The sequence below is a fragment of the Pelophylax lessonae genome (genome assembly GCF_965119305.1).
Source record: "Pelophylax lessonae genome assembly, chromosome: 1".
Lineage (NCBI taxonomy): Eukaryota > Metazoa > Chordata > Amphibia > Anura > Ranidae > Pelophylax > Pelophylax lessonae.
The window spans coordinates 103,125,894-103,147,818 of record NC_138768.1 but is presented as its reverse complement, the minus strand read 5'-3'; the positions used below and the strand labels follow the sequence as shown (position 1 = coordinate 103,147,818).

General features: G+C 47.5%; 1 protein-coding gene across 1 annotated transcript in view; it reads left to right on the top strand.

Annotated features, from left to right (window-relative positions):
- The first annotated feature begins 1,448 nt into the window (after window positions 1-1,448).
- The window catches only part of SLC38A9 (solute carrier family 38 member 9), a 312,137-nt gene continuing 291,660 nt past the window's right edge, over window positions 1,449-21,925 (top strand). The window contains exon 1 of the mRNA XM_082255219.1: window positions 1,449-1,570. Coding sequence (XP_082111345.1) covers window positions 1,479-1,570 — 92 coding nt within the window. The 5' untranslated portion in view covers window positions 1,449-1,478. The remainder of the gene's footprint in view (window positions 1,571-21,925) is intronic.

The window sequence follows — 21,925 nt, the reverse complement described above, 5'->3', positions numbered from 1 at the left end:
GTTTCATAAAGAAAAGAGCAGCTAAATTATATAAATGATTAAATGAAAAAAAAATGCAGGTAAAAGCACATGGGTTTTTACCTGCATTTTTACAAACACAAGTGTGCTTTTATATGTCTTTAGAAATATCCTATAAGTGCATGTATGTCATTTCCAGTGTGAATAAGGGCATTGGACAGCTTGCACCTTTGCAGTAAAGGGATGATGGACACTGGTATCCTGTGCATTTGTAAACCCATCCTTACAGGAGGAGCTATACCCACCAGAGGGCGCTCGTCTCTTGTATAATCGCTGCTTGCTTTGTTCTACTCTTGTCATTTAGTACTAGAATTACTTTGAAGATGGCCATGGACTGCAAACTTTTGTCTGTCAGCCAAGGTATTGCGCTTATAGAGGATTGACAAGAATGGGCATTTGTCTCTCTATTTTTTCCTGTTATTTGGTTTTGGAGCAATTTTTTTTTTGTTGGAGAAATTTGTCTGGCCGCCCTAATGGCTGGTTCAGACCACAATTTCTGCATTCCAGATGCAGTTCTGCATGCTTATTAAAATGCGCTTTTGATGACTTCTGGGGCTTTTTTTATGAATTTCTGACGCTTTTTTTTTTTTTTCACCTCAATTCAGAATAAACAGTGGGTATAGAAAAGAAATGCCTCCCTTATTAAAATGATAGCATCTTGTTGCTTTGCAGCCTGAAATAAGACAATGTTTCGGTTTTATCCAGCTGTATTTACTCAGGGCAACTTATAACATCCAAATGAAAGATATATAATTATATATAATAGATAAATTAAAAAATGTCATCACGGAGTTGGAAAAAGAATCACCCCCCCCCCCTTGTGTCAGTATTTTATTGAACCACTTTTGCTTTAAATACAGCCTTTAGTCTTTAGAATTTATCTCTACTAACTTTGCGCATCTTGACTTTGCAATATTTGCCCACTCTTCCTTGCAGAACTGTTCAGTAAAATTTGATGGTGACTGTGGACTGCAGTCTTCAAGTCATTCCAAAGATTTTCAATAGGATTTAAAGCGGAGTTCCAGAGGTTTTCTTTTTATTTTTTTTTTTATTTCCCTAAATAACTCCGCTCGTGCTTTACAAACTGCCGATATTCAAAAGTGTACCCTTTGTGTTTTTTGTGTTTTTACTTACTCTAATGTCAAAATGTACAACACTGGCATCCTAACTGTGGGCATCTGAAGGCCGCTGGGACTCTCTTCCGTGATTCGGAAGAGCACCTCCAGCTCTCGCGCATGTGCGGTGGGAAATGTAGTTCCTGCCACTGCTACTCTCTACCGATTACAGAGAAAAGACTGAATGCCTAAATTAAGAATGGCTCCTATCTCCTTCTAGCATTGCGTCATTTCTGGTTGTGAAAAATTGAGCCGGCAATTTTTTATTAATTTTTGTTCTTTTTATTTATTTATTCCTATTGTTTTGTAGGTTTGTGGGATTGGAGGATTCAAGCAGAGCCCAGTATGGATGGAGATGAGAAGCCTTTGATTATTTCTTCACTATATGACGAATGTGCACAGAATCACTTTGCTTCTGCCGATGCGAAAGTCAGGAGGTACATATTTTTGGTCTCTAAAATGCTTCTTTATAACAGCCGCAGAGGAAATGTTGACAAAAAGCAATACTAGAATACTAATAATGTTTTCTTTGGTATGGCTGTCTGCTTGTCATGTGGAGTGTACTTCATGCAGGCAGTGCTGATTCTATTTTGTAGGGAATGAAGTGGTTCCAAAGCTAAAACGTGTTTTACTATGATGCATTCCCTGCATTAAGCTAACAAATGTTTTACTATTTGTTGTGACCCCCCCCTACCCCCTTCCCTTTTTATTGATTACTTCCCCAGCTATATCTCCTATCTTTCCTCTTCCTGGGCTTACAGAAGACTTCGGTAGCAGCGGGAGCCTTTGGCTTGCTGTCAGATCCTGTGAGGAGAGGCCGAGCTGTACTGTGTGTTTCTATGTACGCACACAGCCTGGCTTGGCAGCGTAACCACACTAGTGCCCCCATAACACACAGCTATTGGGGCCCATGCAGAGCAAGAGAAGAGAGCACCTGTGGGTAACCCAAGAAGAGACTGCATGGATTTCTATTTTTTTAAGGGACTGCTCTGTGCAATACCTTTTAAACAGAGCAGGTAAGTACAACATGTTTGTTTTTTAAATAAGAAAATAGCCTTTAGAACTGCTTTAAACCCAAAAGCAAAAAAAAAAAAAAATATATATATATATATATATATATATCGTAGGTTTACATTCTTAAAGGCTCTGTTCAAATATCGGCGCCCCAGATCGCGGGCAGGAAGCCCGCGTGATTCCTGTGACCCAAAACGCAGTGCGATATTGTTGCCTGACAACTTCTTTTGGGCGACAAGCGTCCCGCGATTTTGTTTGGAAAATTGCGCCGCATTTGGGGTGCAATTGCAAGTCACGAGAATTGCACGGGCGTCCTGCGATTTGCAATGATTCGGGATCGGGGGCAGAATCCCTTTGAATGGAGGAGCAATTGAGACAGCCTTGGACAGCAGCATTGTCTGTCTAGGGGGGGAGGGTTGTGTTAGATTCACTAGCAGAGCATGGTGTGTTAAAGGAAGGTGAAAAAACATCCTGGCTGGATCACCAGGTGAAAATACAGAAAAAAACAAGCACAGCGACTACGTCCTAAGAAATGGTAAGCTGTAAGAGAATACATTTAAGCTGCGATAGAATACATTTTTTTTCAGGTTTAACATCGCTTTAAAGCTGAACCCCTCCTTCAGTGTTGTATAGACTCCTCTCTTGTACTGAAAATGCTTAGTCTGATTTCTCTGCACTGTGAGCTTCTCCCAGTGTGCATTAGAAGTTGCAGTAAAGCAGATAGAGCCTGTCTTTTATAATGGCTGTAAAACTTCCATCATCATCTAGATCAGGGATCCGCTTCTCGGCCTTTTGGCTAAGATCAAGTGTAGTATCTGTTCTTATCAGTGTTGGAATGGAACCTGAAGGTTAGTATCGGTGGTGGCCGAAGTTAACCGGGGCACTCTGGGCGTAACTGGAGGACCGGAGTAGGCCAAACCAGAGAAAGCCGGAGGGTTCCAATGCCTGCCTGATTTGAATGGGTCCGCCCCTACCAGTTTGAAGGGAGCGAGAAAACTGGATCTGCGGCCAGTTAGTACTGCTCCTGGATGTGATTGGTAAGGAACAGCGGATGGCGGTGGGAGGGCCTTTCCTCCTGGGTTGAATCTGGCCTTGCAAAAGGCTTGTCCCCAGTTGAAGGCAGGCTCACCCTAAGCTGTCTAAAGTTCTGATGCCTCCTGGTAGGTTAGGGCTACACTTGGTCTGGCCTTAGGGCCGGGGTAGAAAAAGCCCGTAGTGTATGTGCCCCTGGGGTGGCAGCCCAGGGGTGCCTTAATTCTCACTGGTGAGGGGCAGCTCGCCTTGAGTTTTTCGGCACCATGGTCACTGCACCTACGCACACTTTTTTAAGCACCTGCCTCTTGGGCAAGGCATTTTGGCTTCGACCAGAGGAAATTTTATTCCGGCCGGAAGGCCTGCCTTTGTTTTTCACTTAGGCACTAATTCACCTCTCCACTTCCCCTTCCCCACCTTTTTGTTTGTGTGTGCTTTTTCTTTGTAGTTTGTCACTTTTCTATCACCTTTTTTCACCTGCACGACTTGTAGGGTGTGGGTCCTCGGGCCCTGCCTTGAGTCTTGGGAGGGGGTGGATATGGCGTTTTGGCTTGGTCTGCCCTCTCTCATGGGGTCTCCCTTCGGGGGAGCCCCACTTAGTACTCGGTGGGGGCTGTTTCGGCAGTCCCCCTGAAGAACGGGGTCAGTCTGGTTTCGGCCAGACAGACCATGAGTACCTCAAATCCCTGTCAGGAGTCTTGCGCCCCGGGGGATCGAGGTTCGGGTCCTACCTCCTCGGAGGGAAGACCATTTGTTCGCACACCCTGTGCACTTTTTGTGTTCCTCACGTTTCTGTGTGTGCACTTTTTTATGCACCGGGTGAAGTCTTTTGAGTGCGTTTCACACGCTACGGGCTTTAAAGGAAAATAAAAAAAAAAAATCTGTTCTTATCAGTGTTGGAATGGAACCGGAAGGTTAGTATCGGTGGTGGCCGAAGTTAACCGGGGCGCTCTGGGCGTAACTGGAGGATCGGAGTAGGCCAAACCAGAGAAAGCCGGATGGTTCCAATGCCTTCCTGATTTGAATGGGTCCGACCCTATCAGTTTGAAGGGAGCAAGAAAGCTGGGAAAAGACGGTTAGTATTGCTCCTGGATGTAATTGGGGAGGAATTGGGATGGCGGTGGGAGGGCCTTTCCTCCTGGGTTGAATCTGGCCTTGCAAAAGGCTTGTCCCCAGTTGAAGGCAGGCTCTCTCTAAGCTGTCCACGTTCCAAACCTCCTGGTAGGTAAGGGCTACACTCGGTCTGGCCATTGGGCCGGGGTAGAAAAAGCCCGTAGTGTATGTGCCCCTGGGGTGGCAGCCCAGGGGTGCCTTAATTCTCACTGGTGAGGGGCAGCTCGCCTTGAGTTTTTCGGCACCATGGTCACTGCACCTACACACTTTTTTAAGCACCTGCCTCTTGGGCAAGGCCTTTTGGCTTCGACTAGAGGAATTTTTATTCCGGCCGGAAGGCCTACCCTTGTATTTTCACAAGGGCACTAATTCACCTCTCCACTTCCCCTTCCCCACCTTTTTGTTTGTGTGTGCTTTTTCTTTGTAGTTTGTCACTTTCTATCACCTTTTTTCACTGCACGACTTGTAGGGTGTGGGTCCTCGGGCCCTGCCTTGAGTCTTGGGAGGGGGTGGATATGGCCTTTTGGCTTAGTTCGCCCTCTCTCATGGGGTCTCCCTTCGGGGGAGCCCCACTTAGTACTCGGTGGGGGCTGTTTCGGCAGTCCCCCTGAAGAACGGGGTCGGTCTGGTTTCGGCCAGAAAGACCATGAGTACCTTAAATCCCTGTCAGGAGTCTTGCGCCCCGGGGGATCGAGGTTCGGGTCCTACCTCTTCGGAGGGAAGACCATTTATGTTCGCACACCCTGTGCACTTTTTGTGTTCCTCACGTTTGTGTGTGTGCACTTTTTTATGCACCGGGTGAAGTCTTTTGAGTGTGTTTCACACGCTACGGGCTTTAATAAAAAAAAAAAAAAAAAAAAAAAGGGATCCTCAAACTACGGCCTTCCAGCTGTTGCAGAACTTCACATCCCATGAGGCATTGTAAAACTCTGACATTCACAGACATGACTAGGCATGATGGGAATTCTAGTTCCTGAACAACTGGAGGGCCATAGTTTGAAGACCCCTGATCTATATCATTTCTGTCCAGCCCTTCTGTCCTTTGCCCACCAATTTATCTGTTGGATTTCAGACCTTGGAGGCTTAATATCACAAGTGGGCATTACCTATGGCAGTCTAGGACCCCCCAGACTGACACCAGCCCATGAAGGCATTTGATATTTGCATAACTCCTTCCAGGAGCCAGCTCACTGCTGGCATCAGAGCTGAGGGCTTTCGGGAGGAGTAGTGTGGCAGAGTGCTTTTGATGTTAAGGAAGCCGTGAGCTGCCTGCCTTGCCTAGACAAGGTGAAAAACCTTCTTGGTTGCAGCTGCCCCCCAGACCCCCGTTACTCTTACCTGAACCCAAACGTTCCAGCCGTGAGAACGAGCCCAGCAGCTCCAGCTGCTGTCTCAGGTCCTCGTTGGATAGATTAATAGCAGCAGGAGCCATTGGCACTTTTTTATGCACCGGGTGAAGTCTTTTGAGTGTGTTTCACACGCTACGGGCTTAAAAAAAAAAAAAAAAAAAAAGGAGCCATTGGCTCAGTCAAATCCATTGACACGAGAGCAGGGACGGGGCTGAGTCCTGCTGTCTGTGTCAATGGAAGCTGCAGCAGTACTGGTGAGCATGCCCGCACGGGTGCCCCCATGGAAAGCAGCTGTCCCTGGGGGCACCCGATGAAGAGGAGGAGCCAGAAGCGACGCCGGGCACCCCAGAAGAGGAGGATTGGGGCTGCTCTGTGCAAAACCCTTGCACAGAGCAGGTAAATATAACATTTTTATTTAAAAAAAAATAAATAAAATAAAAAACACAACCTTTACAATCACTTTAAGTTCTAAAAGATTGAAAACACAGGCAATTTGAATCTGAATCTAAGTTTGGTTGTTGCATCCATCTCACAAACGATAACGCCTTGTTGATCATGAGTCCTTGGCATCTGCAGGCATCTGTTGTGGCCACTGGCTTAGTAATGGGAAGGCCTAGAAAAAAAACTGAGAAATTGGAAAAAGAGCTGCTTTTTGTTTTTTGTCTGGAAAAATTGAAAAAAATGTGGAATTTGTTCGTTTACAATGACAAATAATATATCTTTTGCCATGAAATACATACTACAGTGAAGGAAAAAGTATTTAATCCCCTGCTTTTCTAAAAATTCAGTGTGGAGTAGTTTTACAAATTGAAAGTCCTTTTGTTACACTGGGACTGTGAAATGCAGTATATAAAAGTACAGGTTATTCAGTAAATGAACTAACCTTGCTTTTAAATAGTTATTATGTATTAAAAACACAAGAACTGTCTTGTGTATTTTTGGGAGGCTGTGGTTTGTAACACTTTCTTACTTGAAGATGCTGCTGGTGGAGAAACAATGTGTGTTCATCCAGAAGCAGCATAAAGAGTGTTTATGGAATGAGAGCTCTGGAGGGTAAAGCTACTCACGCTTTCATTCTAGTCCTCATCACTTAACACCAAAAAAAAAGTCGTTTTTCTAATGTCTTTGGGCACCTCTGTAATGCCAGGGTGTGCTTTGTCATCCTTGTAGCATATGCAGTGGTGTATTTAGGTTTTGTGCTGCCCTAGGCCTGACTAAACTTGGGCACCTCCTAATTTAAATATGACCCACCCCTTCCTGTAAAGGTCACACCCTTTCCTGTTTTGACCCGCCCTGTCATCTGTAAACCACAGACCACAAGTGCAGCCTTATCAGTGCTTATCAGTGCTTATCAGTGCAGCCTTATCGGTGCTTATCAGTGCAGCCCTATCGGTGCTCATCAGTGCAGCCCTATCGGTGCTCATCAGTGCAGCCCTATCGGTGCTCATCAGTGCGAGCCTCATTACTGCTCATCAGTGCGAGCCTCATTACTGCTCATCAGTGCGAGCCTCATTACTGCTCATCAGTGCGAGCCTCATTACTGCTCATCAGTGCGAGCCTCATTACTGCTCATCAGTGCGAGCCTCATTACTGCTCATCAGTGCGAGCCTCATTACTGCTCATCAGTGCGAGCCTCATTACTGCTCATCAGTGCGAGCCTCATTACTGCTCATCAGTGCGAGCCTCATTACTGCTCATCAGTGCGAGCCTCATTACTGCTCATCAGTGCGAGCCTCATTACTGCTCATCAGTGCGAGCCTCATCAGTGCAGCATATCACTGCGGCCTCATCAGTTTTTGCAGCCACTGATTGTAATCATAGGATTATTTCACTTATTTGTATAATGACTAGGAAGTCCATAGTCATTATACAAATAAATGAAATAATCAGTGGCTGCAAACAGCAAATAACACCAAAGTCCAAATATCTTCTACAATAGGGGTAATCTTACTAATCCAGTGACATATTGCTATAGCGCATATGAGGTGAGCAGGTCCAAAATATTATTGCCATCATATACAATTAAAAGTCTTAATTGTATATTATGCAATTCAATATGTTCACTCAAGGACAAGGATGTTTAAAGAAATGAAATTATATTATTGACATGATGCCTGCCATACCTGTGGGAGGAGGAGGGTAGACGGAGCATTAGGCTGCAGTGCCACACTTATTAGCATTGGTGGCCATCAGGCCAGTTATATTTGGTTTGGTCGGCGGCCTGTGGTCTGTCTGAATGTCCTCATCAAGAGGTATTATTATACTGGCAGGTAGCAGTGTGACCACTTTATGGGGCTGCCAGACTGATTTGCCTCCTGGACTCTGCCCTCCGGCCCAATTTGCCCCATAAGACTGACACTATACTAAAAGTGTAGAGCAAGCCGGGCGTGGACCCTTTTCGTGCGGGAGCTAGGAAAAGGCTGTTTTTTTTTTTTTTTTTTTTAGTGCGGGGTGCACCTTTTTTGCAAATTGCAGCTTTGGTCTCAGGAGAAATTGCACTGGGGAAATTTTCCACACTCTAGATATTGGTCTCACCATTTTACTGAGAGGTGGAAAGGAAAAAAATTATCGAATAGACTATAAATAAACATTATGCTGTGATGGTGGAGAGCATTTAAAGGTTAAAAAAAGATAAACTAATTTCTCTGACTAATTTGCCCGCCAATTAATGCCTGAGAGGACAGAAACTATCATCTACTGTATCCCAACAATTACCCAACTGTAGGAGGTGTAGTTTGCCTAGCTGTAGGCAAACTAAACTGGAGTCTTTCCTCTGCAGTGCCCCTAGGTGCAGAAATGCATATTTCTCTTACGTACTCCGACAGTCGGCGCCTCTTCATATTCGTCAATAATGGGGTTATTGACCTTTACTCCGCAGGAGTAGCTAGGCAACAGAATATATTAATATCAAAGCTTTTAGCATATCCCACCCCCAGGGGGTGGTCCCCTCAGTCAATACCTCCCTGCTTCCTGCATTTCCAACTCAGTTTCTAATGCTTAGCTCAGGAGTAGGTTGGGCTGTTCCTGTGCTGGGGCTCTTAGTCTCAGCTTCTTTTCTCTCTTTGATTTTATTTGGAGTTTTTTCTCTTTCTTTTACCTAGCTGTTTATTTTCAGCGTTAGTTAGCTTCTTCTGATGAAGATGATCGTGCGGAGCTGGGTCTCAGTCTGGCCACCCTGGATCCCAGGGCTCAGGGCCAGGGGCTTCCCAGCCTGCCATCGCGCGTTCAGCTTAGGTTTTGCCCTGGCACATTGAACGACCCATCCCTGTTCGCTGCAGGGATGCTATCGGTGAGGTGGCTACCTCACTGGACGCCATTGCGGTTTCGCACCGCAATTCCACTGCGTCATGCTTGCGACACTCCCTGTCCTCAGTGCAGCGGTTTGGTCGCTGGAGCAGGCTCCCCACGCCATCCGGACTGGTAAGTGTGACTCTATGTGGGGACCTGTCTGTTTGGGTGTCAGTCTGGGACTGTGTGACCCTGCATGTCTGTGTGACTGCTGTGCTCCCTGTCAGTTTCCTGTGTGGAATTGCTGCCTGTGTGTGGGCTGTGAGGGGGGGGGGCTCTCCCGCTCTGCTGGGTGAATACATGGAGCAGTCAGATTTGGGACATGCTGTGCGGCGATCCGCCATTTTTTTGGGCAGAAATCATGGTGGCCGGTCCTGTGTGGTTAGACAAGGCGTTTTGGCGCCAAGCGCCGCCATTTTAGCGGCGATCGATCAGGCCACATGTCGGCGCCATTTTTCTGTTTGCCCAGGAGAATCCTCAGTGGCCATGTTTGTGTAGCCTTGCATAGGCTTCATAGGGGCGGTCAGTCTTGCATCACTTCCTTTTGCTCTGGGACAGCGATCGGTGCAGCAGCCTGTGTGATCTCTCCAGGTTTTTATATTTCCTTTTTTCCTGTATTCCTTGCCCAGTTTCTTGTCCCTGTGGGGGTCAGTGTATTCAGTGGGTGCGGTGGGCTACGCTCGCCGCGATCTTAAAGGGGCAGTACCCTTTTCTTACTACTATTGCTGGGGCATGGATTCTCAGGATTGCAAGTTTCCTCCCACCTTGGTGGGGGGCCAAGGGGCTGCTGCTTCCCCCGAGGGGGCTGATCTGGCCACTATTGTGGCAAATTTAGCTGCTCAGGTGCAGATGCTGGTGGCTGATCGATCCACAAAACGGCCCAGGGTGTCTATTTCCTCTGATTCAGAGGGCGATGGGGCTGCTATGGCTGGTGTGCCCTTCTCAGGGTCTCACTCATCCCTAGACCTTGTGGGGTCTGACGGGGAGGCTGAGGTGGAGGGGGTTGATAATTCTCCCCCTGGCTCGTCTGAAGAGCTTGCACTCATGGATGAGTTGGTTGCTTCTATCAAGCAAACGCTGCATTTACAGGATGAACCATGTCCTCCAGTTTTGATGTCCTCTTATGGGACGCAAAGAAGGCGCAAAACATCGCAGGTGTTTCCTTGCTCTACGGAATTTCAGCGTGCTGTTGATGAGCAATGGCGCAATTTAAAGAAGCCTTTTGCTGTGCCGAATAGGTTCAAGCTGCGTTATCCATTTACACCCGCCACTGATGAGCGATGGTGTGTGCCGCCTCAAGTGGATCATGCGGTGGCGATTTTGAATAAATCCACTGCGATCCCTGCTGAGGATACCCCGGTGTTCCGGGACCCGACGGACAGGAGATTGGAGTCTCTGGCCCGTCATGCTTATACGGTTGCTGGTTCTATGTTGAAGCCTATTTTTGCTTCCATTATGGCAGCCCAAGCTATTGCGGATTGGACGCAGGTGCTCAGGCACACCCTGGTGGCTGATTCTGCCCCGCCGACAACTTTGGCTATGGTGGATCAAATTCATCAGGGTGTCATGTATTTTGTGTGATGCGGACTTAGATATGGTCCCCTTGGCTGCGCGCCTTTCTAGTGTGGCGGTATTGAACCGTCGCCTGATGTGGCTGAAATGTTGGTCTGTTGACCAATCTTCTTGCAAGACTTTGGCTAATTTGCCCTACGCGGGATCTCGCCTTTTTGGCGAATCATTGGATACTCTGATAAAGGGTATTTCTGGGGGTAAGAGCACTCTCTTACCCCGAACGCACAAAACTAAGTTTGTTCGTGGTAAGAAGAATACATCGTTTAGGGCCTCTCAGAGGTCCTTTCGTGCTTTTCTGTCGCACTATAAGGGCAAGCCCTTCAAGGGACAAGGCTCCCAGAAGAAGCCGTGGGCGGGTAAGCAGAAGTCTGGTCAGTCCGGGTCTGCTGTCCATAACAATACGGCCTGAAGGTACGCCCTCACCCGGTTCTGGGGTGGGGGGACGTTTGCTCGGTTTTCTTCAACCCTGGCTGGACCGCATTCGGGACAGGTGGGTTCAGGAAATCGTTCGATCTGGATACAAGATCGAGTTTCTCTCTCGGCCGGCGGGCAGATTTTTCCCCTCAAACCTTCAGTTGACTCCGGAGCGCTTGCAGGATCTGCGCCTGGCGGTGCGGGACCTGCGGGCCCAGGGAGTGGTGGTCCCGGTGCCTCATCGGGACAGATTTCGGGGGTTCTATTCCAATCTGTTCACTGTGCCCAGAAAGGAGGGCAAGGTACGTCCGATTCTGGACTTGAAAGCTCTGAACCGCTTTGTGCGGGTTCGCGAGTTCCGCATGGAATCCCTGCGCTTGGTGGTGGCTGCCCTGGTTCCGGGGGAATTCATGGCCTCAATCGACTTGAAGGATGCTTACTTTCACATCCCCATTTTCGAGGGTCACCAGAGGTACCTTCGATTCGCCATTGCGGAGGATCATTACCAATTCGTGGCGTTGCCCTTTGGTCTCGCTTCAGCTCCGCGGGTTTTCACCAAGGTGCTTGCGCCGGTTCTGGCTTTATTGAGAGCACAGGGCATTTCTGTCCTGGGATATCTGGACGATATCCTAATTCGGTCCGCGACCAGTCAGGGCCTAGTGAACGACCTGTCCATCACGATGCAGACTCTCCAGGAGTTCGGTTGGACGATAAATCTTTCAAAGTCGACGCTGTGTCCGTCGGTTCGTCTTCCCTACTTGGGGATGATCCTGGACTCTGTTCAGGCGAAGGTCTTCCTACCGGAAGACAAACTTCGGACACTTCAGTGCGAAGTCAGGTCCCTCAGGGACAATCAGTGCTCGTCCCTCCGGAGGTGTATGAGGTGTCTGGGATTGATGGTTTCGGCTTTCGAGGCGATTCCCTTCGCCCAGTTTCACACGCGGCATCTTCAGGCGGAGGTTCTGGCCAAGTGGGATGGGCGTCCGCAGTCTCTGGATCTGCGGCTGTCGTTGAGCCAACTCACCCGCAGGGGTCTTTTGTGGTGGCTCCAGTCCCCGGCGGTGTCGGGGGCAAGTCCTTTCGTCCTTTGTCTTGGACGGTGATCACCACGGGTGCCAGCCTGTCGGGCTGGGGTGGTGTTCTGGGCGTTCTGTCCGCCCAGGGACCTTGGTCGGAGGAGGAATCCTCCCTTCCGATCAACATTCTGGAATTGCGAGCGATAAATCTCTGTCTTCTGCGTTGGACGGACAGGCTTCAGGGCCGTCCAGTTCGGGTACAGACGGACAATGCCACAGCGGTGGCCTACATCAACCACCAAGGGGGCACCAGGAGTGCCCGAGCGGCTCGGGAAGTAGCCGAAATTCTGTCTTGGGCCGAGATGCACGTCCCGGCGATATCTGCAGTTCACATTCCGGGGGTGGAGAACTGGCCGGCGGATTATCTGAGCCGCCAGACCCTGGACCAGGGAGAATGGTCCCTCCACCCGGATGTCTTCCAGATGTTGTGCACGAAGTGGGGGTCCCCAGATGTGGATCTGTTTGCGTCTCGTCTAAACAACAAGGTGGAAAGGTTCGTGGCAAGAACGCGCGATCCTCGGGCAGACGCCTCAGATGCGTTCGTGGCGCCCTGGCATCAGTATCGTCTGATGTATGCCTTTCCACCGATTCAGCTGCTGTCCAGGCTCCTTCGCAGGTTAGCCTCGGAACCGCACGCGGTGATTCTGGTGGCACCGGACTGGCCTCGCCGGTCTTGGTACGCAGACCTCGTGAATCTGGTGGTCGACGCTCCGTGGCGTCTGCCACTTCGGGAAGATCTCCTGTCTCAAGGACCGATATTCCATCCTGCTTTACAGTCGCTTGCTTTAACGGCCTGGCTGTTGAAAGCCAGGTCCTGAAGGATAGGGGTCTCTCCCCTGAGGTCATTCCCACTTTGATCAAGGCTAGAAAAGCCTCCTCGGGAAAAATTTACTACCGTACTTGGAAAGCATACTTTGCCTGGTGTGAGTCCAGGGGATATTCCCCTCGCTCGTACTCGGTGTCGAGAGTGTTGGCTTTCCTTCAAACGGGCGTGGACCAGCGTTTGGCGTTGGCCACGATTAAGGGTCAGATTTCTGCGCTGGCCGTTCTCTTTCAACGCCCTGTGGCGTCTAACTCTTTGGTTAGCACCTTTGTTCAAGGGGTGCGACATTTGGTCCCTCCTAGGAGGGAGCCTTTCCCTCCATGGGATTTGAACCTTGTTCTGTCCGTGTTGCAACATGCTCCTTTTGAAAAGATCAGGGAGATCTCGTTGTCTCTGTTGCGCGAAGCCTAAGCATCCGAAGGAGGTGGCTTTGCATTCCTTGGATGTTGTTAGGGCCATCAGGGTTTACCTGTCATCGACTAAATCCTTTCGCAAGTCGGATTCTCTCTTTGTCCTTCCTGAGGGACCTCGGAAGGGCATGGCGGCGTCAGCTGCGACCATCGCCAAATGGATCAGACAGACGATTGTGCAAGCCTATGCTTTGAAGGGGAAGGTTCCTCCTTTTCCTGTGAAGGCGCACTCTACCAGGTCTCTGAGTACGTTGGTCGTCCGTTCACACCTTCTCAAAATTTTACAAGGTGGATGTTCAGGCATCGGCAGATGCTTCCTTTGGCCGTAAAGTTCTTAGTGCGGCGGTGCCTTAGGGTCCCTTGTTTGGGCCCTTGGTTGTTGGGGTGTTTTTACCCCTAGGTTACTTGTTCTTTCCTGGGTTGTTGCTCCTGTTGAGCATGTTTTCCTGTTGCCCAGTTGGTTCTCTTGCTTTGGTAAGGTTCCTTTCTCTGATGTGGGTACTGCGTTGCTTTAGGCGCGGCTGCTTTTTTCCCACCCCTCATGTCCACACTGCTATGGGACGTCCCCATTAGTGACGAATATGAAGAGGCCGCGACTGTCGGAGGACGTAAGAGAAAACGGAATTTTTGTAAAATCTAACCTGGCCGCCCCCGCCCCTCTTTTGGGGTTTGTTTATGTACTCTACTGCTATGCTACTGAAACTGAGTTGGAAATGCAGGAAGCAGGGAGGTATTGACTGAGGGGACCACCCCCTGGGGGTGGGATATGCTAAAAGCTTTGATATTAATATATTCTGTTGCCTAGCTACTCCTGCGGAGCAAAGGTCAATAACCCCCATTAGTGACGAATATGAAGAGGCGGCGACTGTCGGAGGACTCAGAGAAAGGAATTTTACAGGTAAGATTTTACAAAAATTCAGTTTTCTCTTGTTTGAGAACTGCATTGAGAAGTACAGTGTTATTTGAATTTCATTCCAAGATTTGCTTGTCTTCAGCTGAGAGAATGTGCAACAATTTAAGACTTGACATAAAGTTTCAGAAATCTTTAATTGAAGTCTTCATATTATATACAGCGAGGGAAAAATGTATTTGATCCCCTGCTGATTTTGTGCATTTGTCCACTGACAAAGAAATGATCCGTCTATAATTTTAATGGTAGGTTTATTTTAACAGTGAGAATATTAACAAAAAATCTACAGAAAAATGCATTTCAAAAACTTATAAATTGATTTGTATTTTAATGAGTAAAATAAGGATTAGATCCCTTATCAATCGGCAAGATTTCTGGCTCCCAGATGTCTTCTATACAGGTAATGAGCTGAGATTGGGAGTGCTCCTAATTTTAGCTTGTTATCTGTATAAAAGACACCTGTCCACAGAATCAATCAATCAATCAAATTCCAATCTCTCTGCCATGGCCAAGACCAAAGAGCCTTCCAAAGATGTCGGGGGAAAAGATTGTAGACCTACACAAGACTGGAATGGGCTACAAGACAATCGCCAGGCAGCTTGGTATTCACAAATGGATGAAACACAAAATAACTGTCAATCTCCCTCGGTCTGGGGCTCCATGCAAGATCATACCTCATTGAGTTTCAGTGATCATGAGAATGGTGAGGAATCAGCCCAGAACTACACAGTAGAATTTTTGCAGTGATCTCAAGGCAGCTGGGACCATAGTCACCAAGAAAACAATTGGTAACACACTATGTCGTAATGGATTAAAGTCCTGCAGTGCCCGCAAGGTCTCCCTGCTCAAGGAAGCATATGTCCCTGCCCCTCTGAAGTTTGCTAATGAACATCTGAATAATTCAGAGGAGAACTGGTTGAAAGTGCTGTGGTGAAATGAGACCAAAATTGAGCTCTCTGGCAACAACTCAACTTGCCGTGTTTGGAGGAGGAGGAATGCTGCCTATGACCCCCAAGAACACAATCCCCACTGTCAAACATGGAGGTGGAAAGCCTTTGCTGGGGGGGTGTTTTTCTGCTAAAGGGGACAGGACAACTTTTTTTTTTTTTTTTAAAGCCCGTGGTGTGTGAAACACACTCAAAAGACTTAACACCCGGTGCATAATAAAGTGCACACACGCAAACGTGAGACACACAAAAAAGTGCACAAGGCGTACACATGGCCCTCCTCCGAAGAGGAAGGGCCCTGACCCTGATCCCCCGGGGCGCGAAGCTTCTGACAGGGACTGAGGTACTCACTTTGGTCCACCCAGCCGAAGCCGGGCAGACCCCATTCTTCAGGGGGACTGCCGAAACAGCCCGCCCGAGTACTAGGTGGGGCTCCCCCGAAGGGAGACCCCATGAGAGAGGGCGAACTAAGCCAGAAGGCCATATCCACCCCCTCCCAAGACGTTCAGGGCAGGCCCGAGGACCTACGCCGTACAAGTCGTGCAAGTGCTCAACCAAAAAAAGGGACAAACGTGGACACACAACAAAGAAAAAAGAGTGGGGAAAGGGGAAATGGAGAAGTGCTGGGTAGTGCCAAAGTGCAGGACCTTGGCAGGCCCCCCGGCCAGGAATAAAAAATTCCTCTGGTGCTGGCCAAAAGGCCCGCCCCAAGAGGCAGGTGCTGAAAAAGTGTGATGGTGCAGTGACCAAGGTGCCGAAAAACTCAGGTGAGCTGCCCCTCACCAGTGAGAATTAAGGCACCCCTGGGCTGCCACCCCAGGGGCACGTACACCACAGGCTTTTTCGGTCTCAGCCCCTGGCCAGACCCAGTGTAGCCCTATCCCATCAGGAGGCATCAGAACTTTAGACAGCTAAAGACAACTTCACCACATCAAAGGGATGATAGACGGGATCATGTACAATCAAATCTTAGGTGAGAACCTCCTTCCCTCAGTCAGGACATTGAAAATGGGTCATGGATGGGAATTCCAGCAAGACAATAACCCAAAACACTTGTTATAGGCTTTCCTTAAGAGAGCCTCATTTGGTTCCGTTCCTCCACAATGACTGGGTGATATAAATGTATTTTGGTAAATACATTTTCAGGATTATTTATATTTGACACTGGTCATGGGGAATACTGTTATGGCTTAGTCTCCATGCCCAGTGCTACAATTTATGACATTAGGTTCGTTTATAAATCTCTTGATGTATTATTTTCACTATAATGTGTTTATCCTTACTGCGTCTCTTGGCATAGGTGATCACCCCCATCAGTGATTTTGGTGGACGGATGTGCTGCCGGAGGGCTGCACTGGTGGATTCTAGATTTTGGTCTCTACCAGTGCGGCATCCGGGCTCCTTCACTAGGGGCCACTTTGCTGTGTGGACGGCTCCCGGATGGTTTGCGCGACCCATCTTCCCCCTGCGAGCGTGGAGAGACTTCCTGTCTCTTCCGCGACTGCGATCACTGGCGAATGTGCACCTCGTCGGCCAGGGCGGGTGACGTCAACGCCCAATGGCTCTGACTCCCTGCTTAGGGTGCACATAAGAGGGAGCCAGACACAAAGTGAAAATACGCGAAATAGAAAGACCCTATTTAAATACACCCTAGGCATGTTTTGTTAACTTTTTAATAGCATTTAAAGGTTTTAAAAAACAAACTTTTAAGCAATAAAAACACATAGAGAGAGCAAGAGCATTGTAAAAACACAAAACTATTGTGCTAACAGTACAGTACTGTATACTGTACAGTAGTAAAAAGAGTACAATTTGTACAGTACGGCACATACTGTACTGTACTCAGCAGAAAAGAAGATGACGATAAGCAGCAAATAAGAGCAGCTACTGTCCTTTTGAAGGCGCAGGTTCAGCAGGCACATCTTTTGGTGTAGGTGGGTCGTCTTCTTGCTGCTCCATGACCTCCACTTCTACATCAGAGGTGCCTGTGGAGGTATTTGGGGTGGATGTGGCCTTCTTCTGTTTTGTGAAGAACACAGTTATAGGCAGTTGCTGGGCGTGTTTCTTCTTTTGGGCGAGGAGGTTCTTGTACACCTGAATGGCTCCATCAATGCTGTTTTGGAACTGCAGTGAACGAACCATGTCAGGATCCAACTCAGCTAACATCTGTTTCAGGTCATTGGCCGTAGGCATGACCCTGCCAAGGCGCTCAATTGACAAGCCTTCATCTTCTTCCTCCCCCTCATGTTCCTCCACTTCCTCATCGCTCGCTGACTTGGTGAGTTCTGTCAGATCCTCATCGGTTAGTGGAGCTGAATGGGTTTCAGTTAGGTCATTGATGTCGTCCTGGGTCATATCCTGAAAACCTTCACCTCCTAGCAACTTCGCCAGCCTAATTGATTTGTCCACAGCTGAATTATGAACTTCGTCAGGAGAGAACCCTTCATATTCATGAATAATTTCTGGCCAAAGCTTCTTCCAACAGGCATGCAGGGTCTCCTTCTTCATCTCCTTGAGGGCCTTTTGTATGTTCTCCAGACAAGTTGCAATGGTGTAATTACACCAGTAGTTCTTCAAATTGAAATTATCATCATTGTTCATGGATTCAACAAGATGATTCAAGGAGTTGCGAGTGTACATCGCCTTGAATGCTCGTATCACACCCTGGTCCATAGGCTGAATTAAAGAAGTGGTGTTGGGTGGAAGGAACTCAACTTGCACTCCTTCGTACAATAGATCCATGGTGTGGCCTCCTGCATTATCCATCAGCAGAAGCACTTTAAAATCAAGGCCAAGTTCGGCAAGGTAGACCTTGACGGCTGGGATGAAACAATTATGGAACCACTCAGTTGTGAGGCGTTTAGTCATCCAAGCCTTAGGGTTATGCATCCAATGGACTGGTAGCTGGTTCTTGTTTTTATGCTTCAATGCTCTGGGGTTCTTGGCCTTGTAGATCAGGGCTGACTTGATCATAAACCCAGCAGCATTTCCACACATAACCAAGGTTACTCTGTCCTTATAAGCCTTGAATCCAGGGGCTCGGGCTTCCTGCTTCATGATGTAGGTCCGTTTGTGCATTCTCTTCCAAAACAAGCCGGTCTCATCCATATTAAAGACTTGCTCTGGTTGGTACCCACCCTCCTCGATGAAACTCTTGAAGGTCTCATTGGTGTATCTTGCAGCAGCTTCTTTGACGGCAGATGCAGCTTCACCTTGCAATGAAACACTCTTCAACTAATAGCGTTTCTGGAAGCGGTCAAACTACCCCTTGCTGGCAGAAAAATCTCCTGATGAAGATGTACCTGTACTAGAAGTAGAAGGCTGATCAGGATTGTCGTTGTCTGACTGTTCGGCTGCGGCAGAGCCTTCTTCAGAGCCTCCTTGATTGGCAAAAGTGTCGTACAGCTTCTTTGCTTGAGTCCTGATGGTGTTACCATCCAATGTGATGCTTTTTTTTCTGCAATCTTGAATCCAAATGGCCAATGCAGTTTCCATCCTAACAATGTTTTTATTGCGGGAAGAAACAACTTTTTGCAGCTTGGTTGATGGACAGTGCAGCAGTTGCCCTGATATTCTTGTCATCCTTTTTGATGTATCGAATCGTTGACTCATTCATACCATAATGGCAGGCTACAGCATCATAACTCTGTCCTTCATTTATCATATCAAGAAGTTTCACCTTCTCCTGAATTGTAAGGAACTTCCTCTTCTGTTTTGGCTCACCAGAAGCCTTAGCCTTAGATGATGGGCGTTTAGGTGGCATTCTTGCGGGCATTCTTGCTTGTGGTTGGCAAAGGAGCACATCTGCACATGCTCCAAATCGCGTTACCGCCCCCTCTAACGTCACCGCGCTCGGTGCGGTCCACGAGCGAGGCATGCGTTCCACCGCAGCCTCGCTCTGATTCACCGCTACATAACCGCGAAATGGCTAAATATTACCGCGATATTCCAAATAATGGGTCCTAATTAAAATAGCGCGATTTACCGGGACCGCAAAAACTGAACCGCGATGGAGCGGGGGTTTACTGTATAACTATTTTACCCTCTTTTTTATATACTCTACCATCCGCAAGTTTTGGGAGATATGGTATAATCAATATCCCACCTTAAATCTATACCATTTAGTTAATTTATCTGGGTATTCTATATATTCCTTAATAGATATTATCTGATTTCAACAGATTATTTTTTCTGGGCGGTATTGGCCTATTTTTCCTGAATTGAATATCAAGTAGAACTCTAAGTTATTTACTAGCGTTTACAGTCTGTCCCGCCAATTCCTTCTTGGATCCCATTTGGGGGTATGTGTTGCCCTATATTTGGTGTCAATATTTTTTCCTTCCCTCTAATGGTGTGTCTCTTTTTTTTTTTGAATGCACTTCTGGGGATGCTCTTACATCACTACGAATAGATTGTTTGTGTCTTCTCACTGGTGTCTGTTATGGTGCATCCCCACATCCTTTCCACTTTTGCACTGCATGTTTGATGCCTGCCTGGGTCCGAGACACAGCAAGTTCACTGTGTTATTACGATGGTGATATAATGCAGTTTGCTTTGTTTAACTTTCTGTATTTATTTTATTTCTATGTTGTACAGCAGGCAAGTCCAACGATATGCAACATTGATGGGCACTCATAGGCAGCACTAATGGGCACTGTTGGTGGCACTGATAGGCACTGATGGGCAATGATGGGAACTGATGGGTGACACTGATGGGCACTGATAGATGGAACTAATAGTCAGCACTAATCGGCATTACTAATGGGCACTGATTGGAATCCCTAATAGGCACTGATTGGCATATTTAATTAACACTGGCATCCCTGGTGGCCACGGGTTGGTATCCCTAGTGGGCTCTAGTAGGCATCCCTGGTGAGCTCTAGTGGGCATCCCTGATGGGTCTGCACAGATAATCAATAAATCAAAAGACCCCCCCCCCCCCCCCCCCGTCAGGAGAGCCCAAGATCGGCTCTCCTTTACTTGTGCCTTGTCAGCGCAAATGGAGGAAAGCTACGTCATAGGCTCTTTACCACCACACCACCGATCGCCGCTCTGTGCGCCCTTAGGGTGCGCACGAGTGGTTTATCCTGCTGGATGTCATATGACGCCCAGTCAGGATAACTTAACCACTTTGCGGCCATCATTCTGCTATATGGCAGGCAGGAAGTAGTTAAAGGTGGCTTACCACTACCTGTCTGTATATAAAGTTGTGACTTGCGTGTTTAGACCTTTGGTAAGGCTAGCTTGTAAAGGTTTGGGTAATCTTCCATGACTTGACAGAGGTGTGCCATGACTGGGGAGTGCTAGCTGGTCAATTCCAACTTATACTTACCTGGCAGGATAGATACCATGATCACGAAGGTGGTTTTCATGCTGTTTGGATAGTATTGCTGGCTGTGCTGTGTCTGTGGAGTGTTTCCTCTGGCTGTGAGTCTGTTTGACTGTCTCATGCTGTCAGTGGTTAAAGTGTACAGGCTGTTTACTTTCCTGCTGAGTTTACCTCAGCCCTCCAGTTCTGCTGAGGGAGAAAGGTAAAGCTCTGTAATGGCGGCGGCCAAAAACGTGAATATTGCGGCTCATGCGCTGGTATATAATTCTGTCAGACTGGAGTTTGAAGCACGGAAAAGAGAGGAAAGAGGTCTTGAATATATTGTTAAAGAGGAAGTAAACACTCATAAAAAGAGAAAAAAAAAATACCTGTAAAGACAAAGGTATAATGAGCTAGTATGCATCGCATACTAGCTCATTATGGAATACTTACCTTAAAACGAAGCCCCCTCAGTGTCGCCCGCTCAGCGACAGGACGGCCGACATGTTCGGCCGTCCTGCTTCCTTGTTCGCGTCCTCCGGCCATCTGATTGGCCACCGTTCACCGCATAGGACTCTGAAGGAACGGCACGATGGCCATTCCTCCAGAGCGCATGCGCCGATGACGTCATCGGCTGCATGCAATGTAGATATCTCCTAAATGGTGCATGTTTAGGAGATATTAATAGCACCTATAGGTAAGCCTTAATATAGACTTACCTATAGGTAAAAGACTTTAAAGTGGGTTTACAACTTTAAAGATTTGCTGTTTGGACTGTTCCAGCTAACACCAGATAAGATTCTTGCACTACAGGATTATCATGTAAGAGGAGTTTATGATGTTACCTTTGTTAATAAGAGAACCTGCCTTGACTTTGTGAGGAAATTGCAGCAATGTTGCAATCATAACTTATTGGACTGTGTAAAGGTGACCCCACATTATGAGGAAGAGAATTTACAAACGCTTGTGGTGAAGATGTATAACCCAAATTTACCTCAGGAGGACATTACCAGCTGGCTTTCACTGTTTTGTGATAAGGTGAAATTTTTACATAAAATTACTAACCAGTTTGGGTTGTGGACTGGAAAAAGGAAATATCTTGTGTCATTCAAAAAAGACATTCTTTCCCCAGCTCGTTTTAGCATTGGAAAACATAATGGGGATCTATTTTTTGATGGAATGGGCAGTTTCTGTCGCATATGCCATGTCTATGGCCACACAACTGAGCTTTGCAAAGAGAGACATAGATGCAGGAATTGTGACTCTTTTGAGCATGAAACTCTAGCATGTCCTAAAGTGAAAAGATGCAATTTCTGCCTTTGTCCTGGACATGTTTATTCAAACTGTCCCCATCGTAACAACCCAGAGAAGCCAAGGCAGGCTGCTGCAGCTAATCTTGAGGTAAAATTATCATTTGAGCAGGAAAATTCAGCTGGTCCAGCGCCCTCTGCTGTTGACTTGGAAAATCCTGCAGCTGGATTAACTTCTGACATTTCTGAAGTAAAAAGACCTGTCAAAGCTGAAAGTCCAACATCA